Source organism: Pituophis catenifer, unplaced genomic scaffold (assembly GCF_029215685.1).
Source record: "Pituophis catenifer annectens isolate HBS135680 unplaced genomic scaffold, rPitCat1.0.hap2 SCAF_3, whole genome shotgun sequence".
Classification (NCBI taxonomy): Eukaryota; Metazoa; Chordata; class Lepidosauria; order Squamata; family Colubridae; genus Pituophis; species Pituophis catenifer.
In genome coordinates, this window is record NW_027256883.1 from 179,499,723 (window position 1) to 179,521,456 (window position 21,734).

Genomic DNA, 21,734 nt, shown 5'->3' on the forward strand with positions numbered 1-21,734 from the left:
AGGAAGTGGACTTAAGTTACTGGAAGTCATCCAGTCAGCACCAATTTCAGTTGGAGGGACTGTGGGAATGAAATTCACAGAAAAATAAAACAAGAAAAAGGTGAACTGAAACTGAAAAAAACTATTAACTCAGGAGGCTCCTTCCTGTGGAACCAAAGGCAGATGACCACACAGAACATAATTCCTAGAACCAAAGAGCAAATGGAATGGCCCAGATCAACCAAATAAAATAAAGTGGAGGAGAAAAAAGTGTTTATTGGGAGTTTGAAAGTAAAAAGACCTTCATGCAGATTAAATAAGGAGGGTACAAAGACAAGAGTTAACAGTCTTACTAGGTCTTTGCCTATGTTGGTTGTGGCAGGAAAGTCGAAGGGCAGCAACTGCAGGAAACGGCTCCAAGAGCAGCAATGACGCTTCCACTCTCATGCTTTCTGGGGTTTGCTTTTTTTTATTTTATAAAAAGATCCTCATTTTAGGGTTCTACAAAGTTGGCTATTGCCCTGCCTGTTAGCACTGCCCTGCAGAAATACAGCAGCCAGCTCTGTGTGGCTCTCTCCAGTCTCTTGCCTTACACAAGAACATTTATGTTGGGAACACTGGATGTGAGGGATTTCTTGATGCTCCCCAATCATACTGTAAAACCAGGAGTTTATGACAGAGGCAGAAAGCCCAGGAATAAAACCCACCATTCTCTTACCACCAGAGTTATTGGAGGTGGAGGGAGAGCAGTGTCTTGCAAAGGAGACCCAACTGTCTCCTGTTTCACTGTTCACCTGCACAGATCCCAAAGGAAGTGATGGGCACCTCCCTGCCACTCTGTGGTGTTCATTCCAGACTGCAGGTTCCAGAGAAAAAAGAAAGAAGACCTAGGAGTGAAGACAACCAAGATTGCCTCATTTGTCTCCATTCTATCGCATCCAGTTATTTTTAGAGTGCAGATTGCACATTGGGGTCCAAGGTTTCTCGGTCAGGAGACTCAATGTAGTTGGCTGCTTCCTGAAGCTTCAGCAACATTGCCATCTGTATAGGTAGGATAAAAGACTGATAAGTAATGATTAAATATACCAACTTTCCTCAGCTTGATGCCTTCCCATGTATTGAGTGTTCCTCTTCTTTTCAACAGTGGCTGAGAATTATGGGAGGCACTGTTACAATACACCTGGAAAGCAGCAGAAGTAAGACTCTTCCCATCCTGCTTACAATCTTTTTGGACTGTTGCCTTCTGGCAGAAGATACAGAACAATTAAAACTCAGACCACACGTTTTCTGAATAGTTTTTATCCTAGAGCTATAATTGCATCCAACAATAAAATAAATAAAATAAATAAAATAAACCATCAGTGAGCTGTTGGACAGCATTACTTGGTCTGGTGTGTGGATGTTTCGGTGGTTTGGGGTGGAGAATTTGTGATGGGTGGGGGTGTGTTTGGGGATTGTTATGTGTGTTGGGCTTGGTCTTTGGGTGTTAAGTAAATTTTGTTGTATGGATATACTGTGTATACACGTACAATGACAAAGTTGTTGTTATTATTATTAGGCAGGTTGGTGCAGATATAATTCAATAGATGTACTTCAGGTTGAAAACAATAGGGTACTATTTTATACCAATAGGGTATATAGTGTACCAAGATTCCCACAGAGAGAGGAAGGAATAACTGTAAATCATTTGTGCTTTGGATAAGGGGGGAGCTAAGAGAATGGAAAATATGTACAGTTCTACAAAGAGGAAGTCAAGGGCAATTTACACACAGGTTTTTGCATAATGCAAATTTACCTTTCATAATCTGGCAGCCTTATTTACAATTATACTATGTGTCTTATTTTTATTCAGGTAAGAATACATACTATGAGACTTTGAATCTGAAAGGGATGTGGGAAGGTTTACAACCCCATTAATATTTTTATGGGAATAAGATAAGAGCAAATGTGGTCAGTGAAGACAGGCTAACTAAAACAGAAGAAACAGATTGTCTGTTCCAAGTCCAGAATTTGGGACTCCCTCTAGTATCACTCATCCATCATATTTTTTGTACATGTACTACTCTCTCAGGATCTTACATTTTATATTCTTTTTATAGGAGCCATTACTTCCAGGATCTCTGTCCCACAATCACTTGCTAGCATCAATTTCTGTTTGGCTCAACAGAGGAATATATGTGATAGTATTTGCTTCTGTCCTATATCATCCATAACTCATCAATGATTATGTACATAACTATTCCATGTAGTTTTCTCAGTTGGTATATGGTGCTCTTTCTTTGACTTATACATCTTTGCCACCTTGTGGCCATATCATGATAATGCCACAACAGAATCAGTTCCAGGGGTCCCCAAACTTGGCAGCTTTAAGACTTGTGGACTTCAACTCCCAGAATTCTGGGAGTTGAAGTCCACAAGTCTTAAAGATGCCAAGTTTGAAGATCTCTGATAGACTTTCTCTTTTGTGAAGGTCATTATGCTTTCTAAAGAGGTCAACAATGCAGTCTTGATTATATGGCAGAGGAGAACAGAGATTTGTCTTCCCCAGGTTAACTTGTGCATTCACTCCATTAGTGTTATTTCAGCTATAAGACATGAGGGGAGGAAAGAACAGGGATTCTAAAACAGAGAGGGACATAATGGAGAAATAGCCACTCTGACAACATTACAATTGCCTCCAGTCATAGAGCAATTAAGCTAACAGATTAGCAAGGGCTGTCAATTTTTGATAAAATGAAAATTGGTGAGGAGAAATTAACTTTTCTATTCCTATAAGCTATGGTTTTTGAAAAAAATTAATAGATCTTTCCATTACTGACAAGAACTGAGATACTAATTCAGGAACATGATTCTGAGTGAATGAAGGCAAATATACGTGTTTCAAGATAATGTTGCAGGATCCCATCTGGGTCGGTCTCTGGGATCAGAGGTTTTGTCTTCTGAGCTTTTGGACCTATGTTGGAGCCGATCTTTATGGGACCTCTCTTTCTCTCTGGTTGTGGTGACCGACCCAGATTGGATGATTCTCAGCTCTCAATTTAATTCTCAGTAGCGACTATTCTCATTTGCAAGCTGAAAACATACCAAGGGATCTGATTCCAGAGAATTGGGTGTAGAATCCTTGCCACTCCGTTCCTCTGGAGGAGACACTATGCTGTGGGGCCCCACACTGGGTGGGGGAAGATGGTATAATTTTGATTGGTCTTGCTGGGCTGATGGCCAAGGCAATGTATCTCTCACCCACTCTACAGGGTCCTCCCAAGCAGCTTTCTGTCCATGCACCTGCAACACAGAAGGGTGAGAAAGAATACTGACACTTGCTAGGAGCAAGTGACATACACATACACCTGTCTTCCAGTTCCTTCACTGGGGAACAGAGTAGAGCTTAGAACATGTTCAAGGAAATAGAGGACAAGATTGGAAGGAACAGCTTTCCTGCAAGGTTTTATGAATAATTCAGAGTAAAAGGAAATAGCAACCTGTAGCTGAGTAACATATTGTTGTAGCCCACCAGTGGCCAGCGGATCTGGCAGCAGATTTAGACAGTGAGGAGGTTAGGGAGGAACATGGGCCAGTCCTGGAGTCTGGGGAAGGCTCTGATGAGGGCTCTGCGTCGGAGGCAGAGAGAGGGCCAGGGACATATGCCAGTTATCAGCTGCCTTTGGAGTCAGACATCAATGAGGCAGACGAACAGCTAGAGCTTGTTCCCAGTGTGCGCATGCACAGAGTTGCCAGACGAAGGGAACAGCTAAAGAACATGGGTTGATTTGGGAGTAAGGCCACAGGTGGACGATGACTGGCTCCTCAGGTGGACGATGACTGGCTCCTCCCAGAGAGAATAAAAGAGGAGTGAAAGGGGAGTGGAGTTTGCAGGACACAATTAGTTCATTACTGCATTCTTAGTGGCCAAGTATTGGCCACTCTTCAAGCCTGATAAAGGTCAGTAATTGTGAACTATCTTAAAAGACCGTGGGAGAGGAAAGACTTTGCTGGAGAGGAATTCACTGTAAATTAAATAAAAGGGGTTTATTGGGATGAGGATTCGGCTTCGTGCTGCTGGGGAAGACTAGGTCAGAACACATACGTCCATATTGATATGCAGGCTTTAGCCACATCACTAGTTCTTCTAGAAGAGATGAGGACCCATGGAAAATTACCTTGATCCCATCCTTTGCTCCTTCCTGAAGATAGGGGATAATTGAATTGTTCCAGAGATCAATGAACCAGGTACGGAAATCTTCAATACCAATTGGGCACGACAGGAAGAAACAAGGACCTGGGAAACAGTAAAGGGAAGAAGGTAAACTACTAGCTAGTGGGGGAATATCAGACCTATTTAACATCTAGTCTCAAGACAATTACTCCATTATCATAGTTGCTATGGCTAAAAGGAATCAATATGGAATATATTTACTCCTTTAAAAAGACATTAATTTCTAGTTCCTATGATCCACAGCAAGAAGCTATTTGGTGTATAGGATTTGCCATTCAGTTTTAGAATGTAATTACAGACATTTTGGCCCCTTGTATGTCTCAGAGAAGCCTATAGTTAAATGGAGAAGCTTACTCCCTAAAATTTGATAAATTCCAACCCCACAAAGATATCTTCAACAATAATACAGAAAATAAAAACAATGAATATGGCTTTCAAAAATGGACTAATGAAGAAAAATAAAGATTATATAAAATAATATTCTAATAAAGAATAAATAAAGCAGAATAACCTAGAAAACTAGATTAGACAACTAGAGTGACTGTAAGCATATGCATATTGCTTTTCCCTCACTATGAATTAACTGCAGGGAACTCAAATGAGAGGCTGAAGCTTCCATGCAGTGTCTTAACCTTTATTTTATTGAAATAAGATGCAATATGATGGTGAGATTCATTTCAGTTTACTGGATTACAAGTTTAGGCTTACCAATGAGAAAGTCAGAAGTGCTATGCTTCTCCAAGAAGGTATGGAGATGATACCAGAGCTTTGGCACCCAGTCCAACACACGTAGCAGCTCATCCCGGTTGGCATTGACATCACTGTCAGACTCAAGCAGCTTCCGACGTAAATAGCGCACCAGGAAGCCATTAGCTGGCTCCACGTTATTGGAGAAAGTCAGCATCCTACAGAGTAATATGATATGTTGGTCATGGAAAAAACAGGAAAGTACTCAACCCAAGCAAATTATCCTCTTCCATTGTATTTTCTAGACTAAAATATTGAGTAAAATAAAGAACTTTACATCTTCCTCATCCCAGAAAACAATCTGCATATAGTGCATACTCCCCAAATATACAGTAAATCTTTGAACTTGACCATATAGAAGAGACATTCTAAATAGACATTGCTGTAGTAATTACCTGAAACTGAGATGGAGGCCATGGTTTGGAGTCATTTTAACAGGCTGGTTAGTTGTTCCAATTATGTAAGGGCTGATGGGGAAGAGAAAGAAAATTGCATATAGTGTATTTGAATTCTTGATGGGGGAAACATTTTGCTTATTTACAGGACTTATATGGCTGTCTATCTGACATAATGACTCTAAGTGGCTCATAACATATTCAGAGCTTCTTTATTCTGACCTTCCACCACTTTCAATAGCATTGTGGGGGGAGGGGGTTGGTTTTGTTTTGGATTTTTTTTTTTTTTGTGCCTTCCAGTCAATGTTGACTCCTAGAGAATGAAATGCTGAAGATAAAATAGTGTGGCCACCTTTTTCTGGTAGTTGCACAGTACAGTATTTTATTGCACTGCTCTGGGGCACAATAAAACACACACTCAGTTATTTTGATTACAGTATTAGGTGTTTGAGACATTAGATGATCTATCAGTCAAACCACAACTTGCTCTATGATCCTGAAGAGGGAAATTTCAACCCTTCCTGCCTATGCCAGGTTGGTCATCCAAACTAAGGATGAGAAAGTTCTCTGGTTTAATGCCATTCACACGTTATGCCTGAAATAATGATGCAGTCATGTCATTCACAAAAAGCTATCATTGTTAGGTACAGGATAGGCAGAAAAAAAAAATCACAATTTAGCATAATCTGTAAATTCTTGTAATTTACATAATTTATAGGGCAGGCTCTTATATTCTGGTATTTGTAAGCTCAATCTTGGTTTCTCACCATTTGTGATATTTGCAGGTAAGTGCTCCATTGACAAGCTCACTTATGGAACCAGGCTCACTGAGATCATCTAAGAGAATAACTAATGGAACATCGATCCCTGTTTCCCGATCAATCTGATTGGCTAGATTGGAGAGGTAAAGTTGTAAGTCCTGGTGCAAACAATGAAAGTAAGATGTTATTGTATCAATGTAGAGAGAATATTCAGAAACATTACAATACAGCCACACAGGGATATCAGGAAAATTCTCTGGCTAGTAGGCTTATGGCTGAGAATCACTGGTTAGAACTTAACATAATTATGGATAATTATTCTAATTATATTAATAGAACACTGACAAAGGGCTGGAAGAATAGATTCATGAAAATTAAGACTTCAATACTATACCTACCTACGAAGTTTCATTGAAATTAAATTTAGAATTACAGTGAAAAATGAATGATTTCATAAATTATCCCAACTAAAATAACAGAGGAACCTATGACTAAGATCATGTAAAGATTTGAGTTAAGATCTGGAGATACTGTCCTTGTGACTACTCAGAAAGGAAACAATTAAAAGTTTCCCACCTTGCATGATTGCTGGTGCATGTTGAAAGTATTAACGATGCCTTCAGTAACCTCACGGCCAGAACGTTCCACCAGGTATTCAGCCAGGCGATTGGTCAGATAGGTCTTGCCAGTTCCACTTGGTCCAGAGAGAATAAGGCGCCGGTGCTTGAGTAGAAGGCTTATATAGTGCTGCATCATTGGTTTGGGGATAAGAGTCTCAAAAACCAGGCTGTCCACACATTTTTCTTTCAAACCTACGCCCAAGAATATCACAAGAAACCTTCATAACATCACACAGTAGCCTCAATTTTGCATTACAATGGTCTTTCATGTGCCAGATCAAAGCACTTAATAAACACATTTTTGCATCAAATTAACAAGTCTGTCTGAAAAGGACTTATGAGGAAGGCATTCAGATAACCTACCATTAATTATTTAGACTCCCAATTTGAGAAATACCAGATTAAATAATAATCTGAAGGGATCTTGAAACTAAGATTTAGTTTCACCTAATACCAAAACCAAAGAGAATGCTATACTAACATAAACAAGTACAATTCTTTGCATATAATTACTACAGCATAGTCAGTGGTGGGTTGCCCCTGGTTCGGACTGGTTCGCAAGAACCGGTAGTAAAACTGGCAGGAGGCTCCACCCAATGACCTGGACGTCATCATAGGAGATCTGTGCATGCGCAGAAGAGAGCACAGGAATGCTGTGAACTGGTAGTAAAGGTAAGTAGAACCCACCCCTGAGCATAGTGCTACAGTGTTACACTCATCTTCATCACCTATCATCACCTAATTCTGGACTTAAAAGTGCTTTCCAGAGCCTCTCTTAATCTTGTTGTTTTTTCCTCTCTGTTAGTCATTTGGAAATAAACAGTTAAGAACCAATAGGAAAAAAGCAGGACCTTTCAAAGTCACAGCAATGCTGGTCACACCCCGGCGGGAAGGAGGTAGTTCTGGTGGCTCCGTGTCCAAGATTCTTTTAACATGGTTGATGCTGTAGCCATAGACAGACTCAATGCTGAGTCCCAGAGTCAGAGCAGGATCCATCTTGGTGACATAATCCTAAATAAAGGACAGAAAGTTTTCCAATTAGTGAGGCTCTCAAAAAATTTAATGCTACACTTATTCTAAGAACACAGTAAGGAAAGGGAAGATATGCATGGTCTTTAGAAATAAGTTTGGGTATAAAGATAAATAATAACAGCCACTACAAATATGACTTAAAACAACAACAAAACTCCCATATAGCATCATGTACTCTGTTCGATCCACTGTACTCTCTTCCTGTCAGGCACTCAACATTCTGTGGCCACTGAGCATGCTCAGCCTACACTGATTTATTTTAAGAATACATGTTGTTGTTTTCCTCTCCTCTCCCCTTTTCTTTTTTTGCATTTTCTACAACTAATATCTTCCTTTTGTAGTTGACTTTAAATCCACATTAAATGTAAGTATTTATCTAAATTTGTCATATAGATAAATATTCCATAAATATGCGCAATAACTTCAATTGCAATGGTAAAGATTGATAGCAGAGATGAACTGCCCTCCTTAGACTGATGTGATTAAAGGTGGTGCATAGCTAAAAGAAAAATTCACAGTTTTCATGTATTCACTGTATTATTCATATCATGTACGGAAAGATCAAAAGTTAATTAACTTTCTTATGCAAAAGATTAAACTGCAGCAGACAGCCCCTGGTTTGGCCATATAATGGTCAAAGAAGAATCTCAATCTCTCTCTCTCTCTCTCTCTCTCTCCCTCTCTCTCTCTCTCACACACACACACACACACACACTCACTCTGTGTGTGTGTGTGTGTGTGTGTGTGTGTGTGTGTGTGTGTGTAGAGAGAGAGGGTCTGTGTGTGATGGTGCTTATCTTTATTAGGTCCATCTTATCTTTTTCTCTCTGCCATTTCTCTCTGCCTCATTCCTCTGCTATTCTGAGATTCTTTTTAACTTAGTAATATGTAAGATACTAGATAGATATCTGAAATACAGTTTTTGAAGATGAAAGTGTACCAAAAAAGTTGTCATTAATTAGCAACTTACCTTGAAAACCTGACAGACAGCTTCATCCAGCATTTTCCAGTCCAATTTCCCATTCACTTTGCTACTGCCCAAATAAAACTCCTGCTGCTTCAAGTCCTGGAGGCCAAACCAGATGTACAATGTGCTGGGGATGTTTACAATAACAACTGGATCATCTCATTAAAGTTATATCCCCTCCCCCAAATATGTTGCATATGAGACATATTGTCCCAAACAGTGACCTCTCCCTTCTTGTAATGGTACTTACTCCTTTGATGATGTGCTGAGGTGGCATGCGCACTACTATTCGTAGTACCATTTCATCCTTCTGGGTACCAGCACTGATGCCATCCATTGGTGACAATTCTAGAAAAGCAAAATTCAAGAACATTATATTTGATCCCCTCATTTTAATCACTCAGAAATCCTGCCTGTCACAGACTGAAATTGAGTTAGTTGCACCGTATTTGCCCACTAAAAAATTCTATTTATTCTTCCCCCTCCGAGTTCAGAAGTAGAAGAATTTTTTTCTTTAAAATTATTTTTTAAAATTATTTCCAAAACCTGATGGGACAACTAAGAACTCTGCTCAATCCTGGCATTTCTACTTTCTTTTTTCTTTTTTAAATAACTCATTCATTCCAAAAGCTAGAAATGTAACAGATGTTGTTTTCTGGTCAAACTTTCATAAATACTGGCTTTTACATGCCGATAATAATTTCTGATTAATAATTCTATGAATAGTATCAGTTTAACCTGTGATTTTTATTTCCCTGGTGTATGTTTTGAAACTGTTTTAATGTCTTCTTTAATAAATAAATCACTATTTTTAGAACTTTGTCTATGACTTTTTTTTTTAAATATCAGGTTTTCCTTCAGAACCTCTGATTCAATTTTAAGACAGTGTATGAGATGGTTAGATTAGACAGACACATGCATGCAAGTGAATACACTGTAAAATTTGTCTTTGGGTCTAATCTTATGCTTCTTCTCCTGGGGCTTCTGTTCAAATATTGAATGTTTCTTGCCCCCCTCTCCCCCCCCCCCCAATTTAGATTCATGGATTCTAACACAGAATCTCCTTTTTTTTAGATCTAAGCGCATCTCCTTTTCTTTACCCTGGTTCCACTTTCTCCTTCCCTTGTAGATTCTCCATTTGAGAGAAAGTTCTGTTAATAAAACAAGTGATATTATCAGCAGTCTGTGTATATTACCAACAGAAATTTGCAAAGCAATTTCTGTGCAAGCCATTCCTTATACAGAACAGCTGGTTTCCAATTGTTATGGGTTCAAAAGAAAAGTTCCGTTTTGTGCACGCCCCTCATTACAACATGTCCCATTCTCCCTGATATAAACAGGATTTCACATAGCATATATCATTACCCTCTTCTTTCCCCTATGAACCAATTTTGATTCTATCTTTTAAGCACAGTTCATTAAACAACAACGTGAGATTATGATTGAGACGCAAAAAGTAAGTTGCTATCTATAGTTTGGTGATCCTATTTTTCCCTTTTCTTTGCTTACCTGTATCAGTTAAACTGGGACTGAAAGAATGACTCAGCTGTAATCCTAGGGAACGCCTTGGGGAAGATGCAGCAGATGAGCTCAAAACATGGCTTGGGATAGATGATGGCCCAGGTGCTACCTTTAGCCGGTCATTTTCAGCTTTCAATAGATCTACTTCCAGCTAAAGGAAAGGAACCAAGAGCAAAGGCTGGGATGATATACCTAATGAGAACAACAACACTCATTCATACCATTCATTATTTAGAGGGCTTACACACGCCACTCCCATCCAAACTGATCTGAGCAGCTTACATATCCAATTTATGTAAATGTGGTTAAAAATTACAGAATTAAAACCAAGACAACAAAAACACAGCACCATAATAAATAAAACTCTACATTCATTACACTTTGATTACAGAAACAGTAACGGCAATAGTTTATTGATTGATTAGTCTTATGATCATATCTTAATTACAGGAAGAAGCAACTTGTAACAGCCCTATTGAAAAAACCAGCTTTGGCAGCCTTTCTGAAACCCAGGAGGATAAGGACTATCCTGATCTCAAGGGGATCAGTGTTCAAAAGAAAGGGACAACTGAAAGGGCCCACTGCCAAATCCAACCTCGGAAGATGGCAATTGAACCGAACTAAAGTGCTTTGTTGGATCTTATAAGACAAGCAAAACCAATTTGGGGAAGACATCCAGGTCTTATGTCTGTGATGGCGAACCTATGGCGCATGTGCGGGCATGTGTGCCGTCGCCCCAGCTCAGCCAACTGGTCATCAGTTTCCGAGGCACGCATGCGCACTGGCCAGCTGGTCGGGTTTCCGGTGCTCTGGCGCACGTGCCTTCCGGTTTGGGCACTCTGTGCCAAAAAGATTCGCCATCACTGTTCTATGTCATGCACATTGAATTGCACCTGGCAACCAACATTATAGATCCCAGAGATAGACTCAGTAGTAAATTCTAAGCTTGAACCATTGGAAAAAGAGGTCTTTAAAACCAAATGTAGTTTTTGTATTTCTTTTCCACCAGAGAGCAGGTGCTTGGTAGGACTTTATTTTGTTCATTAGCATTGACGTCAAACCTGCAGTAGTGAAAGTTAAGCAATAAAGAGGATAGCAGAACTTTCCTGTTTCCTAAGCAAAAGAAAAATTGATTTGAGCTCCAAAACTACATTAGTTCTTACTTGTGCTCTGTCTCTCTCTCACTGTCTTTCTCTAACAACATTTAGTTTTATTTTTACTTGTGCTGAAACAACGTACTCTATGTGTTTAGAATATTATTAGGAGAAGAAATAGTTCAAGTAACATGTTTTGTTAGCCATAAGGTGTGCAACTGACCTTATTTAATTTTTTAATCTCAAGAAATATGTGGGGCAGTGACCATGATGAGTTTAAAAATAGAAAAGAGCTTCCACTGGCCCTAAAGAGGCTCTTGATCTTTTTAAAAATCCTTACATTGAGGAAAGGCATTTGGAAATTAATCAAAACATTTAAGGATCAATAACCCATGCACAACTGTTCAAACAGTGTACTTCCTCTGATAAAAATAAAATCAGCAGTATCAGCTGCATATAATGAGGGGCATGTATCATACAATTGTTTTATTATTTAATGAAAACACATAACAGGCATTCAGAAATTGGTCCCCATAGCAATGTACAAACTGCAAACTGAGCCATAATGCCAGCTCTGCAGAGCATCAGACCTACTGTTCTGACCTGGTTCGCAAACACGACAAGCCCTCTGTAGTTAAATAAATGTTCCCTTTATTAGGAGCACCAGCAGCCCCGGCAAAAAGTGTCTCTCTCTCTCACACACAGGAAGCTAACAAGTCTGTCTGGCAGGGAGATGAATAGTTGTCTGCCACACCTATACATCTCCACCCCCTGACTTTTATCCCCAAAGATAGGATGGGGCTTTACTAGCAGTGGTGGCTCTTCCATCCCAAAGATTCCACTACTCTCCTCTCCTCTGCCTTCTGCGCATCTGTGTGGACCCAGCTGTTCCTCCTCCTCCTCATCAGCCACCTCCAGACCTGGGGGCTGTTGACTCTCCATCTGAGGGCTGATGGACGGCCCATGCTCTGCCTCTGTATCTCTGACAGCTCCATTCTCTCTTCCCCCTCGGAGCTCTCAGGTTGCCTTGATAGTGGCCCTGACTCCCACACTGCCTTCTCATCTGATTCGGCTGCTGGAGGGGCCGGTGGCCAACAGACCACAACACCTACCTGCATATTATGCATAGTTTCACGCAGCTGATCCAGCTGATGGGCAGAGTTTAGGGCTTCCAAACGAATATCAGTCAGTTTCATTTCTTTTTCCCATAGCTCTGAGCGTAATTCTGAAACCTCCTTTTTCTCAGGTTCTTCTTCATTGGTCTGGAAGAGTCTGCGTAGGGAATGAAAAGCCATTAAAACAGAGGATAAAAGACAAGTATGTTCACAGAATTAATGTTATGTCAAACTTAATCTAATCTGCCCATTCTAATCTTCCCAAATACCAAACTGTCCCACACAAGCCTTCCTCTTCTGCCTCCAGTACAGTTGGAGGCTGGACTTACTCAGTGGTATCCATGCCTACAGAAGAGGAGTTGGAAGATTTGATGGAAGGAGAGGCCGTTTCCATGGATCCGTGCTGCAGTTTTGGTGATGATGGTGCTGAAGAATCAGGGGTGGCGATTTCCTCTATATCAGAATAGGAGGAGGCAGATTTTGGACCCTTTTTGATGCTGAAAGCTTTGTTGAAAGAACTCCTTAACTGAAGAGGAAAATACAGATATAGAAAAGGTTAGGAAAGCCCACACAGAATCTTCATTAAAACAAGGAAATTCCTCTCTAATCATTTTGAATACTTTTCAAGACACTTGCTATATATAATCGCATATATCATATTCCAGCCATATGTTTCTAACATTAACATTAAGTAAGCCAACAGCTGCTTTAAGAGAATTTAGACTCTTTCAAATACAGATTACATTTAATTAATTACTATTTAAGATACAGATTAATATGCATTCAGCCCATAAGCATGCACTGAGTGGGAAAAAAAGCATTTTTTCCAAACATCTTTAAAGAATAGGAACGCAAACATATAAAAGGTGATTGAAAGCTTAAGAAGTATCTATGATTTGTGTTCGGTGCACCTTAATTAGGCTCCCCAAGCTATCAGCCAGCACACCTAAGAGGATTCAGCAGCAATACTGGTTGCTTTCAAGCAAGCCAAAGTAAATAAGTTGGGCCAGGGAGTGGGGCCGTGAAAGCCCTTTTGACAAAAGTAGGCTTGCTCCCTTTCACCTCATGGCATGTGAAATGCCTCAAGCTGAGTCAGCTGCTGGCAAGGAAGTGAAATCATTCTAAATGTCACTATTATTATCTCGCCATGAAAAGAACCAGGCTGCTTGCATGATTGGAAACCATAAATCTGAGTCCTTGAGGGAAGCTAAATATATAAACCCTGTTTGTTTGAAAAAAAGTTTGCTTGAAAGAAACCCAGCCCAGCATGTCCTGAGATTCCAAAGCAATAATGTATCTGTTGCAGGTTAGGGAAAATGCAGATATGTGGTGGGTCCTTCTCTCCCCACCCCCAAGCAGCTAGTATAGGAACATAAATAAATGACCTTATTCTGCACACTAATAAAGTAAACCATATTCAGACAAGTCCAAGACTGAAACTTGGACATGTCTGAATATGCACTAGAGTCAATAATCAGCAACAACAATGGCACAGATCAACTGAGATCTTACATATAATTGCTGCCATTGTCGTGTATGTCTAATGTATCAGAAGAGATTCATTCAAAGTGTTCTGGAATTTTAGCAACAAGAATTGTTGTTTCTCATGGGAAGCAAGCGAGGGTAGGGTTTTATCTGTGCACAAAAATCTTAAAAAGGTGAAGAGAATGACATTTGGACAACAGGTTTATAATCTAATTATAATGCACTACCACTATCTCTTTATGGAAACTTAGGAATAGAAAAGACTCATCTCAGAGGAGCTGATGCTTTCCCTGTAGCTATTTAGGGAGGGAACTTATTTGGGTTACAAATTTATTATAAACATGCCATAATTGATTCCTTGGATCCCATGGTTGCTTTTTTTCAAAGCAGAGGAAAAAGATATTGAGGAAAGTCTGAGCATTCAAAAGGTTCTACTGGTAGTCACCACATTTCAGTGGATCTAGTCACTGCTTGGGAACTTTTTGTATGTCTATAGGTCTATCATAGACAAAAAATGAGGTATAAATATAAATTTAAAATCTTTATCCGAGGAATAATAATAATAATAATTAATTAATAAATCAGGAAAGGGAAAGGGAGACAGATTAGAATTCATGCATTTCTTCTTGTCACTATGACAGGCAAAGAAATCGTGTACTGATAACATGCACTCTATTTGTTACACATTCAGACATTAGTTCTATCATTAAGTTACATTGTTAAGAGCACCATTTTATTCCTGTCTTAGTCGGAGAAGGATTAGGAAGAAACAGGAAGGAATAATAAGATGATTTTGCAGTATTGCTGATCATGTCAAGGATAACCTGCAGTATTTGTAAAATGCCACAACACCAAAGTCACATTTTCTAAACTTACTGGGTGTGAATAGACCCTTGTGATGCTTATAAATTCATCCAGTTATAAAGCACTATCCTCCTGGACATTATACATTTGGAATTTAAATATGCTCCAACAGTCAATTCTCCATGCCTGTCTTTCTTGAAATCTGATACTGATTTATCACATTTACAAATAAGGCTTCCTTTGCCCTTAGACAGTATAAGCCCTTATATTTTAACAGAAGTTTTAACAAAAGTTTTAACAGAAGTTTTAAAAGAAGTTTTAACAGACGTTTTAATGGAGTTTTAACGGAAAGATATTCATCAGAAACGGGAACTAAAAGATGAGTATATTCTTGTACTCCAAAGCCTTGCTATTAAAAGACCAAAAAAGCAGACTTTTCTTTCCAAAGCATATTGTAAAAAAGATTTTTAAAATAAGAAAATAGTTGTATGCTTTGCTCGTGAAAGAACTAAGTAATGCATGACTTTAATCATGCTCAGGCAGAGCATGCAACATGCACACACACACTCACACAGACACAAAACAAGCATCAATTCACATGTGTATTGAGACAGTAGCAGGAGGAACAGCCACTGTAATGGGTGAAGATAGCACTGTAATGGAAAATAGGGTTTATTCTAATTATCATACTTCTAATCTGCCCATTAACACAATTCTTGGGGCAGATCACAGAAATGCTATTTTTCTCCCTCCCAGCAAAAGGGGAAGAAAACTAACTCAGCGAATTGTTCTTGGGTTTAGTTTCAAATGGCAGTTACTAGTATCTAGGACTCGGAATGGGACAGCCACAGCCAAATGGCCACAGTTAACTTGCCACGGCCAACTTACTACCACCAATTTGCCATGGCCAGCTTGCCACAGGACAACTCACCATGGAACAATTCAACAATTCAATTTAATTATTTAAAATAATTTAAAAATATTTTAATTTTTGTCATTCACATTTCATTCTGTCCCTCCTTTGGCATCCTTTCTTTAATGATTACATTCCATCATTTCTTTGATATTAGTGTAACTCTTGTTCTGCAGCAAATTGTCCTGTGACAAATTGGCCATGGCAACCTATCCCACAGTGAGTGGCTATGGCAAGTTGGCCATGGGGAGTTGTTTTAGACCCTCTAGGATTTGCATTTTGTTTGTTTCAGCCTGCTGCAAGCTGTGAATGCTTGGAATCCTGTCTGGATATTCCACAAACAATACCTGACCTCACTAGTAAGAGCAATGGGTCTGTTTCCAAAATGGAAGGCCACTTAGGGAGGGAGGTATTGCCTGGCAGAAACATTCCTGATAAAATATGCCCACACAGAAATAAAAGAACTGTCATAAGTTTTTGAATCTTGTTTTTGGGTCATTGAAACTAAATAAGCCTAAATATCAAGAGACCCAAACAAACTAATACTGAATATGAGAATCATCATCAAACTATTGGGTTACTTTGTTACTATTTATTTAAACAGCTTTATTTATATCCTTCAACAAATTTTTTTTAATAATTTATCAAAAAATTCACATGGTGATATTACATGCAATCATTTCTAAATTGGGAACTTTTCCTTAACATAAGAGGAATTGTTTAACTTGTACTGTCTCTCTCTCTCTCTTCAACTACCTGTAGAACTATTTCAAATGATGAAAAAGGAAGATACTTAAATGTATTCTTTTCAATATAACTTCCTTCTCTTATGACAATTATATTATGCTTCTATAAACCGTTAAGACTGGAACACAATCTTTAAAAACAAACTATAAATGGAAAGTGATTAACAAATACTAGTTTGTGAAAAGCACAATGCTTTTCAGAGTGAATTAGGGCAGATTCAAAATAATATTATCAACAGATATGAAACTTTCCCCCAATCCCAGTGCAGTGCCTCTTACAGTATGACTTGGCAGTGCAAGCATATGAGCAAATGGGATGGTTAGTTTCACAAGTGTTGAGCTGTCCCATATACAATGGAGTGACCAGTCAGGAGTAAAACATAAGGAAAGGACTGGGAAGAAGGTGGAAGGGAAGTTCCAAGCTTACCTCATATACCTGAAAATAAAAAAGTGTTGTAGATCAGCATTGAAGGAAGAAAAGGGAAAAAACAGTAGAGCAAGACTTAATCATGCACTCAGCTCAGAGCTCCCTGCCCAGAAGAAGCAGGGATGTTCAGCATCCTATCCAGTCTTCCTAAAGGGAAGACACACATACTGGGCAGAGAGCTGGGGGTATAGCTCTCCTTGGAACAGTGGGGAAATACCAGAGCTGTAAGGGTAACATACAGGAAAAATAAGGACTCACATTAGAAGCACAAATAGTGACTTGTCATGCAAAAAAAAAAAGTTGTGAAGAATTAAGAATAATCACACATTATTCTCTGTATTAAAATGTTTAACTTCAATTATTTTTATTTCTTTTTTTCTGTTTAAAGAGGAGCCTAATAACTGAGATTTTTCTGTTCTACATTCTGGCTCAAAACAAACTGTTGGAATGAGAACAGAAAAACATCAAATACTTAAAATTTAGAGATGGGATTGAGTAGGCAGAAAAAAGGCATATTGTGTACCTTTTAAGTGCATGTGTTTGTTTTTAATAAAAATCCATAATGAAATGGACATCCCTTGATCTGATAGGCCATCATAATTAAATATGATTGGTGCATATTTCATAGGCCATAGCTTAGCAGTGGATGAATTCCACCTGTAGCAAGCAATTTTATATTTGAATTCAAGAGCAAAATAATGCAAACTAAAATTCTGTCAAAAATATTTTCTCCAAGCAGGTATAGCTACTGCTATAGATAAGAATCCTGGAATAGCCATGGTTGTCATTCTATTACCTATTCTGACAAAACACTGCAGGATTTCATATTCATAAACTGTAGAAGTAAACTTAATTTCCTTGGCTTCACTTCTCTCTTGACCTACCCAGCTTTTCTTCTTTTTCTTCTTGGCATCTGCATCTTTGCCACTACCAATGCTAGAATGGCTGGTGATGCTATTCAGGCTGGATATACTATCTGATGAGTTTTGCCTCTTGATTCGTAATTCTGGACAACAAGGAAAAGAAAAGACCATTCAGAATGTGCTTACAGACGTGTGTACTTGTGCAATGTTGCATTCCCTTCAGTTTTCAGGCTGAACTTCAAACTATGTTAAGTGTAAAACACAGACATATATTAAACAGAAAAACAAGGAAGCATATTTTTAAAAATCCCATCTCTCTTCTGTAATTTCTTTCCATTTATTTAATATTATCTCAGAAAGGTTAGGATTCTGCATGAAAAGCAATCAGCTTATTTATCTAAAAGATACCAACTCAAGATTCAGAATAGGGAAGTGGAGAATACTAGGGAAAGAGATGTAATAAGTGCAATATGCATTCAAAACCAGGAATTGATTGCCTATATTTAGAGAAAGATGCATATTGCTTTCACCGCTGCCTAGTAGATTCGGGCACTGATTGATGTTGACACACACAAATATACACCAAATCTATCATGGAGAAGATGCAGATAAAATATTCTCAAGGTTCATGAGCATCAACTGCTGTCCTCACCTTTGGGTGTAATATCAGTTCCATTCAAGGCCCCTTGGATAACAGCCTGGGCTTCTGAATTCTTCTTCTTCAAGAAATCAATAGTTTCCCGCAAATCCAACAACTCAGTGTCCTGAAAGACATTGCATAATGTATTAATGCCTTGGGTTTTATTCTTTCACTAAGAATTCTTCTGAGTAATATTAGGGAAAAGCCATTTTTCTTATATTCCAAACAGTACAAAGAAGCTGCATCTATCCAGGATTTTAATTTCTCAAAACAATACCAGCCTAATGTTTCTTTCAGGGAAGAATGGTTTAACTTTCTACATATAGTGTCCTAGTTTTTCTTTCAGTAAAACAGTTAATTAAGCATGAGAAAAGGATTACTATACCTATTGTACTGATTTTTGTGTCTTTTAAAGAGACATAAATAACAATAATATGACTGGGGCAAAAACCCATCAAAAACATAAATGTTTACATCCCATAGACTGCCTAAACCTATTCTAAGAAACAGAGAAACTGAAAAGTGTCTAGTATTAAATAAGCAAGGCTGATTCATTTTCTTGTTTTATGTTAATTGCTCTGGAAGTGTTTTAAGTCTGCACATTGATCCCCTGAATTGTAAATTGTGTCATCAAGTGGCAGTATCTGGATGACTTTGGTTAATCTTGAAAAAGCTATGTAGAGAAACACCTGATAGGAGACCCTGGGAAATACCAGAGCTACAGATTAGACTGGAAATTCGGGGGGGGGGGACCCAGAAGACAATGGCAAACCACTTCCATATTGTGGCTCAAAATACAACATAGATTATCCATACAATTGCTAAGAGTCACATTTGACTCAAGGTAAATGTTACCCTTTTATATAAATAATTCACCCCATTGAAGAAGTATAAACTAGTATTTTAACAAATACCCAATACTGGAGAACAAATTATTATATAAACAAAACTGAAAGTTTTATGATCCAAGTCTCTAGACAAAGAAGCAGATGTGGTTTTCTTTCCCATACTGGAAGTTTTTGCTTTCAGCTGAGCTTGGGTCATATTGCCTAATATCAATTGTCTAAGAGAACTAAATAATAATTATATTTTTCTTCTTCTTTCAACATCTACAGCCCTGAGACATTAAAAAAACAACCACTATTCTTGAACAGGAAAGCTAAAGTGATTTTTTGCTGCTCCTCTTCTCTGATCTAATGACTCACCTTTTCTTCTGCAGTCTCTGCCAACTGCCGCAGACGGGATGTCATGTTTACCAGACTTTGTTCAAATGCTGCTACTAAGTTAGCCTAGTAAGAAAAAGAAGAGCTAATTTTAGTCATAGCCCAATCAAAGTACATAAGATAACATCAAAGTCATGGTTTGACAAACTTTTTACCAGCAGGAGAATAAAAATTAGTCCCAAACTTCTGAACCTGTAACCTACCTAAACAGTAGGATTTTATCTGACTCGCTCTATTATTATTCACCTCCCATAGCTAGTTCTGAACTGCAGATAGTATGACAGGTAATGAATGTTGGCTTGCTTCAAAGATGCTTTAGGTACTGGCTTCCAGGTGTGGATCTAGACAGGTTAGATGTCTAAACAAGCATCTGTTTGAGTATGAACTAGAAGACTATTCTTTTCTTTGATAAAAGTGCCTTTGAAAATAGTAAAATTATCTAGAAAATCAGACTGGACCTTCTTGGGAATGTTGATTATTTAGTACTAAGGAAAGTAGGTACTTGATAGATTTTATGAAATAAGATAAGGTTAATATGAGCCTTAGAGTATGGCTGTAGTTACAAAGAGCTAATTGGGACTAAAGTGTTAAAGACAGAAAAACAGGAAGACTACTCTAGTAATTGACATACTTTTTACTTTTTGGCCATAAATATTACAATGACAACCACAGGAAAAGAAGCAAAAAGAAAGGAACAAAAAGGAGGGATTCATTACAGATAAGGCCAGATTTATGGCAGAAAATTTGGCAAGAGAATGATTGAAACAGTTGCCAATAGTTTGGATGCTTTTAAAAAGGAAATGGAAGAAAGATTTGTAGAGATAAAAAGGAATATGGAAGATGACATTCAGAACATTGAGGATTGTAGAACGATTGATTGGAAATGTAAAACAAATTAGTGATAAAATGGAAATTGTGGAAAGTACAATTTTGTACTTTTGACAGAAGTTATAGGAGTAGGAGAAAGATTTGACTATATCGTGGGATTACTTGAACTGAGAGAAAAACAATTTTGTTTAAAATTTAGAGCAACTCCAGAAGACCATAGGGAAGATATCAAATAATATTTCCAGGATCAGCTTCCAGAAGGTGATAGAATGAATATAATCCAATATTCCAAAAGTTTCAAAGATGCTGTACTAGTGGAAGAATAGAAGGCCAAGAGAGGGTGCTGTTGCTATGTGACAAACACAAAAGTTTAACATCCTCTCTAATGTTCAGTGACAACTTATTGTGGTTGTGCAGCAATACAATCCCGTTAAAACTCTGGAGTACATGACTCATTTGTTTAGAACAGTTAAGCTTTGCTGGGATGCCCATTAACTCTGGTGAAAATTGAACTTGCATTGTATTTCTTTTACCTTGCCTAAATTACTTGTGAATACAATAGGAAGGTAGGTAGATACCCTGTTTCCCCGAAAATAAGACCTATCCTGAAAATAAGCCCTAGCATGTTTTTATGTATGTGCCTAATACAAGCCATACACCCAACATAAGCCCTGCTTAAGAGCCTGCACAGTTGGCTGCCCGCCCATTCTGTCTGGTTGCTTGCGGTGCCACGGCCACGGGGTGGTGGAGGTGCCCTATGTACCCTGCACTGGCAGGGCCCCAGCATCCAAGCCATCCATGCCCCAACACCTGTCTTGTGGTAGCAGCACCAACAGCCATGTGCAGCAGGAGCCCATGTGGTCACCGGCCCCTTCTGCTTGCTTGTGGTTGCAGTGGAGCAGGAGGCTGAGTGGTGTGTTGGTGCCGCACCCATGAGGCAAAGCAGCTGTTGGAGTGTGGATGGGCTGGCTGTGGGGGCCCTGAGGTAAGCTGATGAGGGGCACATGGGGCAGGTCCCAATCTTGCCTTGTGGTTGTGGCACCGGTGCGTTGCTCAGCCGCCTGCTCTGTTGCGGCCACGAGCAAGCAGAAGAAATGGGCCAGGTGCAATGCGGAGTTCTGCTGGACAGGATTGCCAGAGCTGCCGCTGTGGGGCGTGAGTGGCCTGGCTGTGGGGACCCTGAGGTAAGCTTTTATGGGGTGCATGGGGCAGCTCCACCCTCTCCTGCCTTGTGACGGCAGCACTAGTGTGCCACACAGCCTCCTACTCTGCCATGAGCAAGCAGAATTAGCAGGGGTGGTATTCACTTACCTTCACTACCAGTTTGCAAATGTGAGCATGTGCCTCCTCCACGCATGCGC

At 39.0% G+C, this 21,734-nt stretch overlaps 1 protein-coding gene across 1 annotated transcript in view; it reads right to left on the reverse strand.

Moving 5' to 3' along the window:
- Positions 1-264: 264 nt before the first annotated feature.
- NAV1 (neuron navigator 1) overlaps positions 265-21,734 on the reverse strand; it is a 166,574-nt gene continuing 145,104 nt past the window's right edge. The window contains 17 exon segments of the mRNA XM_070939887.1: positions 265-1,020; positions 3,064-3,261; positions 4,137-4,255; positions 4,901-5,097; positions 5,335-5,406; positions 6,102-6,253; positions 6,672-6,907; positions 7,567-7,726; positions 8,718-8,813; positions 8,965-9,062; positions 10,224-10,386; positions 12,442-12,581; positions 12,733-12,970; positions 16,820-16,828; positions 17,704-17,825; positions 18,335-18,446; positions 19,528-19,611. Of these exon segments, the coding sequence (XP_070795988.1) occupies positions 928-1,020; positions 3,064-3,261; positions 4,137-4,255; positions 4,901-5,097; positions 5,335-5,406; positions 6,102-6,253; positions 6,672-6,907; positions 7,567-7,726; positions 8,718-8,813; positions 8,965-9,062; positions 10,224-10,386; positions 12,442-12,581; positions 12,733-12,970; positions 16,820-16,828; positions 17,704-17,825; positions 18,335-18,446; positions 19,528-19,611 (2,289 nt within the window). The 3' untranslated portion in view covers positions 265-927.